The sequence below is a fragment of the Zingiber officinale genome, chromosome 10A (assembly GCF_018446385.1).
Source record: "Zingiber officinale cultivar Zhangliang chromosome 10A, Zo_v1.1, whole genome shotgun sequence".
NCBI lineage: Eukaryota > Viridiplantae > Streptophyta > Magnoliopsida > Zingiberales > Zingiberaceae > Zingiber > Zingiber officinale.
Genome location: NC_056004.1, coordinates 41589823 through 41607489, shown reverse-complemented (window position 1 = coordinate 41607489; position 17667 = coordinate 41589823). Strand labels below are relative to the sequence as shown.

The 17667-nt window shown below is 37.0% G+C and overlaps 1 protein-coding gene across 1 annotated transcript; it reads right to left on the bottom strand.

The window, feature by feature from the left end:
* Positions 1 to 14971: 14971 nt before the first annotated feature.
* On the bottom strand, positions 14972 to 16969 carry LOC122026623 (disease resistance protein RGA2-like). The gene has a single exon (XM_042585356.1). The coding sequence runs from the start codon at positions 16967 to 16969 to the stop codon at positions 14972 to 14974; it is 1998 nt and encodes a 665-aa protein (XP_042441290.1).
* Between the last annotated feature and the right edge of the window lie 698 nt (positions 16970 to 17667).

The following is a 17667-nucleotide window of genomic DNA, read 5'->3' as shown; positions in this document are numbered from 1 at the left end:
TCCTATTCCTTCGTTCTGCCACACCATTCTGTTGGGGTGTACCAGGTGCAGATAATTGGGATTGAATCCCGACCTCTGATAAGTAATTCCTAAACTCTCCTAAGAGGTATTCGCCACCACGATCAGACCGTAGTGTCTTGATACTTTTACCTAGACGTTTCTCCACATCAGCCTTGTACTCTTTGAACTTATCAACGCACTCAGACTTGCGGCGCATTAGGTAAATGTATCCATATCTTTAATAATCATCTATAAAAGAGACAAAATATTCAAAGCCACCTCTAGCCTGGATAGACATAGGACCACACAAATCAGAATGAACCAATTCTAACACTTCTTTGGCTCTATACCCCTTGGCCTTAAAAGGTCTCTTGGTTATCTTACCTTTCAAGCAGGATTCACACGTTGGAAAGTTTTCCAACTCTAATGGACCCAAGAGTCCATCGGCTACAAGCCTTTGAATCCTACTTAAGTTAATATGACCAAGCCTTAGATGCCAAAGATGTGTTTGGTTCATTTCTGAAGGTTCTTTTCTCTTATTAGAGTTAGAAGATGTGTTATAATTTCCATATTTTGCTTTGTGGGAGAAATTAGATTTAAAGTATATAAATTGCTAACCAATGCACCAGAATAGATAATCACTTTATTTCTCTTTATAACCACATTGTTACTAAAGGAAACTGAATATCCATCCAAATACAGTTTAGAAATTGAAATTAAATTCTTTTTAAAACTGGGTACATAAAGACAATTCATTAAAATCAATTTCCTATTCCTATCAAATGATAAGTAGACGTCTCCCATTGCAACAGACGCCACCTTAGTAGCATTGCCCATGTAGACAGTTATCTCTCTATCAAATAGTCGCCGGATTTCCTGGAACCCCTGCAAAGAATTGCAGACATGATCAATGGCTCCCGTATCTACACACCAAGTGCTGGTAGATAATACCGCTAAACATGTTTCAACTACTAGAGTATGAGATATACCTTTATTGTTATGTTTCCTACAAGGGCAGTCTGCCTTCCAATGTCCAGTCTGCTTGCAAATAAAGCACTTTCCCTTCGGCTTCTTTATTCCAACTTTTTGTCCTGCACCTTGAGGTTTATTCACCTTCTTTGCTGAGCCATTTTGTTTCTTCTTCTTCTTGCCTTTCGGCTTAGAAGTAGAACCATTTTCAGCATAGTGAATTTGAGAATGTTGACGAAACAACCCTTCGGCTGCCTGAAGTTCTGTCAGAAGTTCCGCCAATGAATGCATCCTTTTATTCATATTATAGTTCAGGCAAAAATGCTCAAAACTTCTGGGCAGCGTTTGGAGGATGATATCAACCTGGGTTTCCCCATCAATTTCCCCTCCAAGAACTTGTATTTCGTTTAAGTAAGTCATCATCTTGAGAATATGATCCCTCACGGGAGTCCCCTCAGTCATGGTGGTTGTCATCAGTTTTCTCATTGCCTCTTGCCTAGTAGCCCGATTCTGATGTCCGAAGAGTTCCTTGAGATTGTTCATTATATCATAGGTTGTTGGTAAGTCCTGATGCTGATGTTGCAATACATTTGACATCGAAGTCAAGATGTAACACCACGCCATCTCATCAGCTTTTGCCCATTTACTATGATGCTGAATCTCCTCTGGGGTAGAATCATTGCTAGGTGTTTCTGGGCATTCCTCTGACAGTACACACTTATAGCCCTCAGCAGTTAAAACAATGTCCAGGTTTCTTTTCCAATCTATATAGTTGGGACCAGTAAGTCTGTTTTCTTTTAGAATAATGGCCAGTGGGTTAAAAGTCATCCTAAGAATCACAAAATAAATTTTGGTCAGAACTCTAAATTTAGAATAATATTGATACCTCAAACAATACTATTTTAAATTAACTAACACCTTAAAACACCGTGAATTTTGTATGTCACGATAGTGTGGACGTATACAAATTCAACATTTGTAAAAGGAGGGTATATCCCATTAATTTTATTATCTTGTCAACCTAACTTTTTGACAAATAAAATTAATAGTTGGTTTCCTTCGGTCACACAAATAATAGCAGTGACTCCGATGGGGAGGATACTATTAGACGTGCCTAAGTGTATACCATTACTTGACACTAAGTCTATTAATAAGATTGTGCCCCTTCCGATGGGGAAGATCACACACTCTTAATTAATTTCCTATAGTCATCCGAAATGGAAGTTTGGTCTAGTGATCCGCAAACAAACTCATCCGATATGGAGGAAGGCACTCAGAGCCAACGCGTAAATTTGTTTGCATCACTTACAAACCAGTAATAGAGACCATGGAATTCACTAAAATAAATTCCTCTCCCACTTAGTTATTTAAAGTGAGGAATTTTGATGATGCTAGCCTACTAAACATGTACCCTAACATTCACACACAGCACAATACAAAAGCAATAAATAGAAAATCTAATTTTCAACTATTATGGCTTTTATCTATTGTTGTCCTCCGTGTGTCGTCATCCCTAGCTGCTGCCATCTTTGGTCACCGCCACCGGGTCTAGTTGTCGCATCCATCTTGCTCCTTGTTCCGCTGCGCCACTCTGATCCTCAAAAGGTTCCACGCCTTGCAAGATTCGATCTGCGACATAAATAGAATTTTACATTTTTCAATCCTATATTCCTCGAAGGAATGTACATGCAAACTAGATCGAATATAAAATAAAATTTACATCTATCGATCCTATATTCCATAAAAGGAATGTACATGTATCTAGATCAAAAATAAAATCCTAATAAAACTAAATACAGCTCCTGCTGTATTTTATAATACAATCATGCACACATAATAAATGTCCTTGACATGTCCAAGGGTCCAATCACACACATAATAACTATAAGCCATAATAGTTGGATCCTGCATCCACAAAGTTAGCATATCCTACTATGCCTAAATTATGTATGACATGTGCATAATTAAGCTAATACCAAATACACAGAGGCAAAACCCTAGCTCTGATACCAATTGTTGGTTGCTACTTGGAAAATCCAATGGCTCCACTGTACAAAAATTTTGTACGTGATCTGAACCTTTCCTAGCTACCATGTGTTCTTTTAAGTTAAACTTGTATCTCCTGCAGAACTTAACACGTTTGATTCCAAGTTTAACTTATATGTTCTTTTAGGTTTAGATTTGGATCTCCTGCGGAACTTAACACGTTTGATCCAAATCACCTAGGTTATAAATTCAATTAAATATTAGTTTCCAAAATTGGCTTCCAGTACTGCATGACGAGGCACTTGGCCTTCTTGGATATGGGAGCAACCACCACCGACTAGACAAAGCCTTTAAAGGAAAGTTAATATTTAATTTCCTTATATAACTCTAGGTTAACCAAAAGGAACAATCAAATCACAAGAAAAAAAGAAAAAGAACACAACATCAAAATTAAATTCGAAAAACAAGAATCGAATGCCTCTTGTATTTGATATTTATACAAAGAAAAATTAACTAGTATGATGTGGAAATTAAATACTAGTTATACCTCTTCCTTGTATGCTAAAAACCTCGAGATCTTCTGTCGTATCCCTCACCTCCTCTTAGACGTCGTGTGGGCGACAATCCTCCAACACGAATACCACCCGGAAAGCTTCTCCTCCTTCTCTAGAATTTGGCCACCACCACCACAAAGGAGCAAAAGAGAGCAAAGGGAAGAGAGGGAGAGGGGTCGGTCACTTGATGATCTCCAACAACACAATATCAATTGTTATGTTTTTCAAGGCCTCCCCTTCCCCCCTTTTTATATTAGTTTCCCAACGGAAAATTATGGAAAGAGTTTTATAAAAATTAGATTCATTCCTATTTCCTTTTAATTTTTTTCTTTTTCTTTCCTTTTAATTAATCAATCCTAGATTGATTTATTAATTAAACAACTATTTGTTGATGTTTAATTATTTGACCGGCCCCTTGCTTGGGCACCAAGCAAGGGGAAAGAAGAAAAAAAATTTATAAAATTTTAAAAGAAGAAAACTTCTTATAAAATTTTACAAACTCTTTTTTTTTTCTAATGTGGATATCAAAAGGAAAGTTTTAAAATTTAAAACCCAGTTTTAAAATTTAAAACATCTCTAATAATATTTCTTTTTAAAAGAAAGTTTTATAAATTTTACAACTCTCTTTTAAAACCTTGTGGCCTAATTTAAATTAGGAAAATTTTATAAATTTTTAAAATCTCTCTTTTTACAAATTGTAAATATCTGTGGAAATTTAAAATTCAAAAATAACCTTCCTAATTTAAATATTGCGGCTGGCCCCCTTGCCCAAGGCAAGGGTCGGCCACTTCTAGAGAATATGTGGTGGGCCATTGCTTGGTCACCAAGCAATGAATCGGTCCCTTCTTGGACACCAAGAAGGCTTTTCTTTGGATGGATTTGAGGCTTTATTGAGGCTACAACAGGGACCTAGAGGAGAAATTAGTTTTGGCCTTCCGATGAGGTCGAGTATCCCGTGCTCGCCCCGAGCACACAACTCAAGTTCATCGATAATAACTCATTCCACTAGAAAGTTATTACCGTACTACCGCACCAATCCCAAATTACATTATGGGCTCCTTCTTATCATGAGTGTGTTAGTCTCCCTGTGTTTAAGATTACGAATGTCCACTAATTAAGTGAGTTACTGACAACTCATTTAATTAATATCTAGCTCCAAGAGTAATACCACTCAACTTTATTATCATGTTGGACTAGGTCCACCTGCAGGGTTTAACATGGCAATCCTTATGAGCTCCCCTTGGGGACATTCTCAACCTAGATAACTAGGACACAGATTCCTTCTATAATCAACAACAGATACTATAAGTAATGTCATTTCTCAACTTATCGGGCATATTGATTTATCAAGCTAAACCTCACCCTTTGATAAGTCAAAGAAATAAATATTAAATATACATGCTTGTTATTATATTAGGATTAAGAGCACACACTTCCATAATAACTAAGGTCTAGTTCTTTTACTAAGTCAGTACAAAAAGAACTTACCTAAATGATCCTACTCAATACACTTAAAGTGTATCAGTGTAATTTATTAGTCAAGATAAACTAATACTTAATTACACTACGTCTATTCTGATGATTTGTTCCTTTCCATCTTAGTCGTGAGCAACTGTTTATAATTTATAGAGAACCAACAACATGATCTTCTAAGTGTGACTCCACACTCCCTATTATCTACTATATAAATTAATTGAACAATTACATTTAACAAATAAATGTAGACATTTGACCAATGAGATTCTTTATTTCAAAATAAATGTGTACAAAAGCTAAACTTTTAAGTATACACTCCAACAGGGCCAACACTGAGGAGGTAAATCACGGACGGCTACTAGCCTTTAGAATAGTAATTAGCACATAAGGAAGGTATTTATCTTAACTTTTCCAAGATTCGAACCCCAGACTTTATTGTGACAACACCTGATACGCTAACCACTAAACCCATCCGAAGGACCTTTTTCAAACCATCGACGAACTTAATATGCATGGACTAATTATAGGAGTGTGATGTGGGCTTAATTCCTACCTTTCCCATGCGCAAGAACGGGTCTGTTGCCATGTCACTCATTTTCCCCTTCTTTCCATAGGCATTTATTAGGGCCTGCTTGGTTGGAGGGAGTTAACCAAGGGAAAGAGTATGGGAATCAATTGGTATGTTTGGTGAGTGGGCTTGTTTCCTAAACAGTAAATTCCATATACTAATCTATGAGTTTTCTCCAATCCCTAGCAAATTGGGGGAAATGAAAAAACACTACTGTTCATTTCTTTTCTTCTCCCGTCCAAATCGCCACAGTTCGTCCCGACCAGTTCTCGCCACAACTCTTCCCTCTCCTCGACGGTGTCCTCACTGTGAATCCGAGTCCTCTCCATGACGCGTTGGTGTTCCTCACCAAGTTCTCGCCATAGCTCTTCCCTCTCCTTGACGTTAGGTTTTTTCCTCGTCGTCAACCTCGTCGCGAATCTTCCTTCTCCGTGACGTGTTCTCACCGTGACTCTTCCCTCTCCTTGACACAGTTCCTCGCCAGGTGAGCTATCTTCCTCACCAAGTTCTCGCCATAGCTCTGCCCTTTTTTTTTGCGATCTTGATTTTGTTCTGATTTTTGTTCTGCGATCTTGATTTTTTTTTCCCCACAAAACTGAGCATAAGTTCTTCTTTCAAGTCATCTTTAGGTATTCTGAGCATAAGTTCAATCTTTTATATCTAGTTGCCTTGGCATTTATTTTCTTTGTAATATTATGTGAGCATGCAACTAACCAGCTACTAATATGAATGTTCTTCCACACATGCTGCTCATAATGCATTTGTTTTCCACACATATGAATGTTCTTCCATGTCATCTTTTTTGGCATTTACAACTTTGTCAATTTGTATTGTCTTAGCATTTCTCGTTGCCTTGGCTTTTTTTTTCTTTGCGATCTTGAGAGATTTGCTTGCAATATATGATGCCCATGATTTGTTTCTTGTTTTAAAAATGGTAACCAATTTGCTTGTTACTAATGATGCTTGCACTACCTTCCAATCCAGAAGTTACAATTACTTGCTGGATTTTTTTATATGTAGATCAAATGGCTCGGCTTCCTATTACCGAACAACGGCGAAAACTAAAGAAACTATTATTGCTTCAACAAACAACCAACAATATGTTGGTCTTGTTATTTTCTCTATATTATGTACTCATTTGTTCATACCTTCGAGATAATGTTCGTCATATCAAAACAAAAGAAGAAAAAAGAGTCAATCGAATGAGATGGATGTGTAGATTGACAATGGATTGTGATTCTGCTTGCATTAGTCAACTTCGCATGGATAGAACAACCTTTAGGATATTGTGTGATATGGTAGCAAACATTGGAGGACTAAAACCCACTAAGAACACATCCATAGAGGAGGTTGTAGTAATGTTCATATATACCTTGGCTCATCACAAAAAAAGTAGAACAATTAGCCTACTTTTTTACCGTAGTACAGAAACAGTGAGTCAGCAATTTCATCAAGTTCTTAATGCAATTTTAAAATTATATCCTATTTTGCTCAAGAAGCCAGAACCTATTACTCAGGATTGTCAAGATGAGAAGTGGAAATGTTTTCAGGTACTTTTTACATCTAACATCAACTTTAATACATGTTTTTTTATAATAAGTGCTAATCGTATAATTGTTAACTTTGTAGGGATGCTTAGGAGCGTTAGATGGAACATTAATTAAAGTTACACCTCCTACAGAAGATAAACCTCATTATCACACTAGAAAAGGGTGTATTTCAACTAATGTATTAGGTGTTTGTTGCCTAAACATGCAATTCATATATGTATTGCCTGGTTGGGAGGGATCAACACATGATGGTCGTGTGCTTCGAGATGCGATATCAAGACCACATGGTCTAAGGGTCCCTCGAGGTACATTTGCGTTGTAATGTATACTATAAATTTTATTTTTATTTTTTAATGTTACTAACAATTTCATTTATATTCAACAATGAAGGTTGTTATTACTTGGTTGACTCTGGATATTGCAATGCAAATGGATTTCTTGTCCCATACCGAGGACAACGATATCACCTAAAAGAATTTGATGGGCATCGACCGGAGACACCAGAGGAATACTTCAACATGAAGCATTCTAAGGCTAGGAATGTTATAGAAAGATGTTTTGGGTTGTTAAAGGGGAGATGGAAGATTCTTGCATCACCATCATTTTTCTCCATTCAAACCCAAATTCGGATTATCATGGCATGTTGTCTTATGCATAATTTGATTCGCAAGTTTATGAGCTTTGATCCACAAGAGTCACTTATAGCAGATGAGGAAGAGGAATCTGATGGGGGAAGTGACAATGAAGAAGTAGAGTATATTATGCAAATTAATCCAAGCAATGAGTGGTCATCATTTAGAAATAATATGGCAACCAATATGTATAACACATGGTCTACTAGACCTAGTGGCAATATTAGTGATTGAGTTCTATTTTGTAAGAATGTTATAACAATTGTGTGTTTTGATTTTATATATGTATTTGAATGGTACCAGTTCTACTCGATATTATAAGATTCATATATTGGTATATTATGTGGTGTTTTGTTTTATATGTATACTCGACATTATAAGATTTATCCATCAGTCATTACTAATGATTAAAAAAGTTCTTTTATGCAAATATGATATTCCTTTCATACCTCTTACACTGTAATCTTTTTTGTTAGGATGACTACAATTACTCTATCAATTGCACGTGGAAGAGGGAAAAACAAACAATATTGGACGGATGAGGAGGTGGAAGTGTTGGTTGACGCTCTCATAGAACTGGCTTCCGATCCTTTATGGAAGGTATATACTGGTTTTAAAAATGGTTATATGGTTCAAATACACAAAATGGTATTGGGTAAGATTCTAAGTTTCAATAAAGTAGTTATTCCTCATATTGAATCCAAGAGCAAATATCTTAAAACCAAGTACAATCCCCTCTCTGAGATGTGTATGCAAAGTGGGTGTCAGTGGGATGACGTGGAGCACAAGATTAACTGTGAAAAACAATGGTTCGATGAATGGTGTTTGGTAAGTGCTTTGTATGCATCGATCATTTTTTAAGATAGTACTATAGTGATTATTTCTCATAATAGCAGTATATTTTCAAAAATATTATTTTTTATTTTGTACCTCTATTTGTATTCTTTTGTGTAGACTCACCCTAATGCTGTTGGATTGAGGGATTTTAAATTTCCATATTTGCGCAAACTGGACATTGTGTGGGGAAAGGACAGAGCCACGGGACTTGGTGCTGAAGATGTGGTTGACGCAAGCATGGATGCTAATTGGCAAAAGAATTTGAATGTGAGTTCTTCCTCGGACAATGAAGAGGAACCTGTTTTGGACATCCTATCACAAGGCTCACCTTCGAGTTCGTCATGTAACAATGGATCGAAAAAGAGAAAAAAACTTTCACCAAGAAGGGAAAGTTTTTACAAGAAAAAGAAAGCAGCAACACCCCAACAAACCATTGACTTGAGATTGGACAACTTTACTAATAAGTTTGAGGTCATTTGCGATCAAATGGCAACACAATATGCTACTATTACAAATGCTTTGATTGCAGAGCCCAAGCCAGAATCCATAGGTGGTGAAAAAATGCAGGAGGTTATTGCTGAACTACTTAATATTGGTATATCTCCAATGGATGTTGGTAGGGCTGTTGAAATTTGTTACAATGACCCTGCCAAGGTTCAAGTTATGTTTGCATTGCCAAGCCATTTGCGAAGATCCTATGTGCTTGGATTTATCTATCCATCTTCTATTCCATGAAACATGTGTGGATTCATGTTTTTTTTGTTGATGTTAAATAACTAGCTTATTTTGAATTGCATTCGGTATTTTTGAAGTTGTAATATTGTAGTTAGACGCATGCAATATTGTGTTAACCTAGTTATATTGTATGTCAGTAAAAATATTTTGTAATATTTAGGCATCAGCTAGACCAAAACTTGTATAAATGCTGCAACTTGTATCAATGCTGCAACTTTAGCACTTGCTGATTTAGACTCTGTTTTATTTTGATGAAGTTATTGTTGGCATATATTATGTGTGGAATTTGTTGTTTGTTGGCTTTCGGATGGTGCAGGCAAGAGAATGAGGGAGCTCTGCTGAGCTGGTAATTGAATTCATTGATTGGTGTGGCTTTGTTGTTTGTTTTGCAGTGCTTGAATTTTATTTGGTGTTGGTCAATATAACTACATTGATGTCTCCTATTGTTGAAGATAAGCAGCTTGTGCAAATTGTGATATTGTTTCATTGCTAAGGAAGATGTTTTTTTTTAATGCGAGTAGCTTCTTATCTCTGATACCTTTCCTACTTATCATGATGCTTCCTGTATTCTTGCAAAATTTTCATTTTATCTTTTCAACAGGTTCAAGTCAGCAATTCACCACTATACAAAGTTGAAAGGAAGCTAGGAAAAGGTGGATTTGGACAAAGTTTATGTTGACCGTCAAATTTCACTTGCCAGCACAAGTGTGATAGGACCACTGGTTCTAGTGCTGTAGAGGTGTGGTATTTTCCTATTAACACATGTTTTTAACGGTCATAATACTTCCGATGTATATTCAATGCCTCTCAGGTAGCGCTCAATTTCGAGCATAGGACCAGCAAAGGTTGTAATTATGGTCCACCTTATGAATGGCAAGTGAACAAGTAAGTTTTTATTTTTTTTCAGTGAAAACAATAGTTTTAGAGGAATCTAACCAATATTCTATTTGTGTAGCACACTTGGTGGTATTCACGGGGTGCCAAAAGTTCATTACAAGGGCAGGCAAGGGGACTACTATGTCATGGTATTAGAGAATTTTCAGCTCCTCAGCTTTTAGGGTTTGTCAAGTAGTTTGAGAAATTTTTCTAGTAATTTTTTTTTTTTTGCAAATTGTAGATTATGGATATACTGGGACCAATGGGATGTATGGAATAACAATTCTCACACGTATGATTAATGTTGAATCTAGGTTAGTACTTGTTTTGAATTGCTAACTTGCTAATTTTCATCTATTCTGTTATGCAGAATGTCTGTGGAAATGGTTGCATGTATTGCAATTGAAGCAATCTCCATATTGGAGAATATGAATTCAAAAGGGTAGAAGTTTACTGTTTGCTTTGCTTCTTATACTGCAACGGTGAAGAAATGAAGCACTTATTTGGTGGTTCGTTGTGTTCATGTTGTGAGCTATTTGGTTTGAAGCTGTGTGTGAATGTAGGTGGTGATGTTGATGTTCTTATTTTGAGGTTATGATATGATCTTTGTATGCTCTGGGTTTTGAAGCTGGTGTTATTTTTGAGGTTATGATAGAAGTTGTCGACGTGCATAATGTTCGAAAATATTTATTTCATCTAATGAATAATTTGTATAGGTAACATATACATTTCATGTTGAAAAGTAAATAAAATATAGGTAACATATGTATTGATTCTTTCATTAGCAAACCAAACACCATCTATGGTAATGGTAATGATTTCCTAATACCAACCAAACAGCACACTTCTATCAATCATATCCATTCTCATTCTCCACTTTATCAATCCCAATGTCATTCTCATTCCATGGTTCTAACCAAGCAGGCCCTTAGACAAGTATATGATTTGACATTAGGCTTTAAACCTAAACTTTGCATCTCAGATATTAGAGAGTCAACTATTTCAGGTTGCATCCTTCTGCTGTACGCATCCATTAAAATGTTATAACATACCTGTGTTGGCTTTTGTCTTTTTTCTTTCTTCTCAAGAAAGATTTTTTCTGCCTCTTCAACTTGGTCAGATTTACTATAAGCATCCATCAAGGTGTTGTAAATTATGATATTTGATGTAATTCCTTTCTTTTCCATTTCTGATTGAATGATGAGAGCTTCCTTCTTCAATCCTTCGTCACCAAAGAACTTGATTAGAGCTCCAATAACTTCCAGACTCCATTTGACACCATTTCTATTCATTCTTTGAAAGTATTCCCAAGCATCGTTTCCACGCATGCCGCTCTTTCTCATGATAGTTAACATAATCGAACAATTCACATGATCTGGATTAATATTCTTGGCTTCAAAAATGTCATACACTTTCCGTGCATCATCATACCTCCCACAGGATAAAGGCTAGAAATTACAGAGTTGTAGACGTATATATCCCTGAACCTTTTAGATTTGGGCAAGTTTTTAAAGAGAATCATCAGCTTATCTCCCATCCCAGATCTCTCTAGTACAGGGAAAAGTACCGAAAAAGACTTGGGCGTCACCTGCAATGGCTCCTGTAGCCCCATCCATTCAAACAAGTACAAGCATGTGCGTGGAAACCAAACCCTCCTCCTCCACTACTTCTTGTTTTTGTTGCTGGCATTGGTGGTGGTGGAATTCATCCTCGCAGTCATCGTCAAACTGGAGATGTGGGTGGAGAAGGCATGGCTGATGTAAGAAGGATAATAGGAAGCGGGCGCAAAGAATAGGAGAACTTCAATAAATTATGTTGTTTATTGATGTTTATCCTAAGGACATTATTTGATCAATTATTAAATAATAGAATTATTTTAATAATTATTAAATTATAATATTAATTTGATTTGCTGACTTAAATCAGTTAATCTTGATGATGACTTAAATCAGTTAATCTTGATAACAAACCCAAATACAGCTATCGCTCAACAAACCCAAATATATTCGTGAGTGGACTAAACACTAGGGATTTTAGATAATGCACTAAAAAAATGTTCTAAAAAAGTGCTAATCATTTTTTTTCAAAACCAAGCATTGATAATTTGAGTAAAGTACAATAGATGAAAATTAGTTTTTTAACCAATTGATCAAGTAGAAATATGAATGATTATTTTATAAGTGTATCAGTATAAATTAATTTTTAGATGAATGAGGATGATTTGATTGAATAAAGGTTTGATTTGTTTATGAAAAAAATACATGAATGCTAACTAGAATATATGCAAGTGTAAACAAACCATTAAAGGATGTAAAATTGACTGATAAAATAAAATTAATTAATTTTAATACTAGATGTAAAATAAACCAAACTATTTGTCTAATTTAATTAAACTTAGTTAATAAATTAATGAATTTGAAACCATCTATGCTAAAGAAATTTGTGTAAAAGCATTCACATTGATGTTAATGTATGAATATTATAACACTCAATTAATGTTACAATCAATATGGATGTGTGTTATTGTTGGGGCAATCGGTCTTTAGAGTTTTGATGATTTGTTTGAACAATATGTTTAAGGGAATTTGATCAATGTGACCAAATAACTTGAACATGGTTGACCAAGTTAAGTAAAGAGTCCAAACAAAGTCAAGGTTGACTTGAAGGTTGGAAGTGAATGAGAAGTCTAAGTAGGATTAAATACTTGACAACTAGTTGAAAGTCTTAATGAGACTAGGTAAAGGGAAGTCCTGGTTGAGAACTAGGCAGTAAAAAGTCCTAACAGGGCTATGCAGTGAAAGCCCTAGTAGAGCTATGCAGTGAAAGCCCTAGTAGAGCTAGGCAATTGAAGTCCTGATTAAGAATCAGATAGGAGCTAAGTCTTGGTTAGGAACCAAGTAAGAAAGTCTTAGTTGGGAGGTAGGTGATTCAAGTCTAAGTTGAGCTAGGTGAGAGCTGAAGGCATAGTAAACAAATTTAAGTGGACTCAGCTGAGAGTTGAATGATTGGCAAACAAATCCAAGTGGAGTCAGTTTGGAGATGATTTATTAGCAAAGAAAGAAGTCTTGGAGGAGAGAACTCTAAACATATGAACCTAGTAGGTTAGGTAAACTTGAACGAAGGCTCTCGGATAGGATTAGTTGGGAACTAATTCGGGTCATCGGGCTCAAGATCCGGTCAACTGGAAGGTAGTATGGTCGTTCGATGGTTTGGTTAACTCAAATTCGATCTATCGGAAGGATTTGGTCAACTGGAAGACAACCTGACCGAGTTAGAACGAGTTAGATCTTATATAAATTTTAGCTGAGCTTGAGGTGACCAGAGGGTGTCTAATCGACCATGAGGTTAAAAACTTATCTCGAAGAGGATCTAGTTAGCAACCACGTCAGCAACGTCTAGGTGACCGAGGGACCTCCAGTCGACCAGGGAAGCATCGATCGAGTTGTATAAAAGGAGATCGAGGCAGCGTCTTCCAGCAACTCTTGCAAATATCCATCTTCGTGTTAGTGCTCAGGAAGTGCTCTAAATGCTACTCATGTGGTCTGGAAAGCGCCAAGAGGAGTGTCATGACACTTAGGGTTTCTAACTAGGCGTTGATGTGTTTTCATTCTTTATACTACTAATATTTTCATATATGTGATTGAGCATAACAACTTGTAAGAGATTTCTCTACCTTTGGAAGAGTCCAAAATGGAGAAAGACACTAGTGGATGATCTTTTCATGCATAGTCTTGGATGTGCTAACCCTAGGGTGTTGGGAATTAAGTAAAAAAAATCCGGTGTTCTCTTGTGTTTCTTTTTATTATTTTTAGTTTACTTTATTTCGCTGCGCTACTAACGCCTATGTTAGAAAAAGAAACAAAGAAAAAGATGATTACGCTATACATACTTGAGGTTTTGAAAATACTTAAACTTTTTAACCTAGTCTTTCTCCCTTCTACATACATCAAAAACCAACAGAGAGTTCCAAAAATCACTAAGTAAATAGAGAACATCTAAATTTTAAAAGATAAGTTTTTCAAATGAACTTGGGGGAAATATTTGAAGTTAGAAACTCATTTTCCAGAAATAGATTAAGTTAAAAAGTAATTTTCAAATGATTTTTAAACATATTTTATAATATAAAATAGCTTTTAAAAATAGTTTTCAAAATTAAACATCAAATGAGATCCTATCATTATTACACCCACCTACATGCAAACGTTAAATTCTTTGAACATGATTAATAAGCAAGAATACAATTAAAATTAAATTTATTTATTTAATATAAAATAAAAATAAAAATTAATGAGTGGAGTGAGACACATAAATAATTAGTATTAATATTGAAATGAATATGAGTTAATGTTAATAAAAGAGATATGATACTATAATAGGTATATGATACATAGATCCTATGTTATTTAAAGATGCAATCTTATATATTAACGTTAAATTAATACGGATGCTAAACAAGAAGCCAATTAATAAAGAAAATAAAGATTTTATGCCATCCCTTAATTGTTAGAAATATCTCTTTAATTGGAAAAATTTTCAGCAAAGTACACACTAAATAAACACACAAACAATCTCCATAAGTTGATTAACAGCAGAACGTTGTTAAACAGGCAACTTGTAGCAGGAAGCTAAATACAGCATCACAATAGCTTCCATTATTCAGCAGAACTAAGCTTTGGAGAAACTGATAGAACAGATTAAGAGGTTTATGTCCCTTAACCTCTAACCAACATGAAACAGTCGGATGCATGAGATTTGCGAAGCCATCCATACCTTGAATGGATTTGGTCTTCACTGCTCCCTCAGCAGCTGGTCCCTCCGTGCAGCTCGCCGACGAGATCGTTTTTTCCTCCTGCTGAGGCTGGTTGTCGAGATTGCCTTCTTTTGCGTATCTGCAGCTACACCACACAGCTTGGCCAACTCATCCATGCCCTCGCACTTGATGAACAAATCCCTGGGGACCTGGTTCAGGTTCACCTGCACTCGGTGGTAGGATGCCAGGAATGACTCCGGCACCGTTCTGTTCTTGTTGCTGGGAATCTCAAGGTACCCGAGATGGCCTAATTTCCGAACCGATTTCAGTAAACGATTCCCTGGAAGCTCAGAGAGTATCAACACTCGTAAGCCTTTCAGATCATTCAACACTTTGTTCAGAGAATTGTGGAAATCCGACTTAGAATTGGGGATGCCAGAGGATAGACTACCATCGATTACAAGGCTGTATAAGTTTTCCTTTTCTCCTAAACCTTTACAGACCTTCACCAAAATGTCCGCTTTGACATACACATGGCGAGCTTTTTCTGGTATCTTTGTTTCCTCTGTTTCTTCCTCGAGTCTGAAAAACTCGCCATCGCAAATCATGTCCGCGAGCTCATGATACACCGGGTGGATCATAAACTTGTTATTCCTTCTCTCTGCATTGACGAAAAATGATCTACTTGCAAGATCTTCAGCTAGGCTTCTGATTTCTTCGTCAGCAAGAGAAGGAGAGAAGCCAAGGGCCACCCACATCCGAAGCAGCTGGTCCTTGTCAAAGCAGTAATTTTTCGGAAACAAAGCACAAGAAAGGTAGCATTGCTTCAAGCGTGTAGGCAGTTGCTCGTAGCAGAATTCTAGTGCCGATAGGATGTCGCCTCTCGAGCGTTGGAGTACACCGAACTGACTGCCGGCAATCTTCTCCCAGTGTCGTTTTGTTAAATTAGACGCCAATGTACGTCCAATCTCCACAGCTGCCAAGGGAGAGCCCTCAAACTTGGACGCTATTGCCTGGCCTAACTGCTGCAACTCCGGATAATTGTTGGGATTTTGGTTGCCGAATGCGCATTCTTCAAACAGTTTCCAGTACTCCTGATGCTCGAGGGGATCAAGATTAATCGTCTCGTCCGATCCGATTAGCTTTGCTACCCTCTCAAGCTGCGTTGTGACTATGACTCTGCTCCCTTGTCGTCCATGACTAAGCGAGGCGTAAAGCTCCTCCCAAGGGGTGCTGAACTCCTCCCACACGTCATCGAAGACGACCAAAACTCTCTGGTCCTTGATAATCTCGGTAAATATGCTTTGGATCTTCTCCGAGCTGTACATGCTGTGAAGGCTCGGCAGTAGTTTGAAGTCGGCAGATTCCATGATTTCAATGGTCAGCTTCTTCACGTCACAATTCTTGCACACAGAGACCCATGCCTTGATGCCGAAGTCGGCTCTGTCGTTGTTGTAAGCTTGCCGAGCCAGCTCCGTCTTGCCGATGCCACCCAGACCGACGATAGAAAGAATAGATAACTTTTTACTATCTGAACAAGAAGATCTCTGAGAATTTTCCAATAACCAACTCAGCAACCCCCTTGTTTCCTCGTCTCGTCCTCTCAACTTTACGGAATGCTTCCTTGCACCGGTCGTACACCGGAATTTGTACTCCTCGTCTTCTTGCCGAGCCTCCGCTACTTCCATGATACGCATATCGAGTGCCTCTTCCAACATGTCGGACATGGTTGTTCCATCAGGTTTCCAGTTTCTACGTCGTTCATCGTGCTTCTGGTTTTCTTTGATCGCTTCCATTTCCTCAATGAGGAAAGTTTTGAAGTCACACAACGAATTCTTGACGATCTTGCTGCTCGTGATCTCCGGATAAATTTGGTCGAATACTTTGATCATTTTGAAAGCTTTTTCCTCTAAATTCTTATCTTGGTCATCTTTGGGAGGATTATTCAGGGTCTTCTTGATTGCCAGTGACGCCAGAGTAACGAGATGTGGCACAATCCATCCAATGACTGTTAGAACGATTACCTGAGGATCCATTGCCGCTTCCTCGTCTCTCTTCTCACCACTCCAGAGCAGGAAATGAGAGGGAGGCAGGTTACTGAGAGAAGTGATCCATACCATAATTAAGGTGACATCTTTGTTTTATTAGGAACGAAATACCCTCCCAATAATATTACCTGCCTAATGGATTCCATTTGCAATATTAAAAGACTTGACTTGACTTGGCTGTCTTTAATAAATCAATAAGTTTACCCATCCTGGAGGACATTAATTGAAGTCATTGTCATTTTACTCCAATAACATATGGTTGAAAGGGAAGTTTTTGGTCAAAATTTAATTCACACAAAATCTAACAGTAGGGCACTTACCTTTCTTCCAATTTTTCCTCTCGAATATTTACCCAAAATTTAAACCTCCTTCATTGCTTACCACCCGCTTTCAAGCATTGCCTTGTGCCAGGACCCCATGACAGCTCACAACTAATTGTTTGCAAGCCCATCAATGAACCCGCGTTGACCAGTTTGCTTAAGTTTAGGCAACTTAAATGGTTCACAAATCAAATGAACAATATTTAGAAGCTCCCTTATAGGCTCCAAGATGTCTACCCAATATTTATTGTGCATCTATTGTGTATATTATGCTTCCTTTGTTTCGTCTAATTCTTTATTAGGTTTATATTTTGCATATAAATTTATCTTGTATTCATTCTTGAAATATATGAGAATATATGTTCT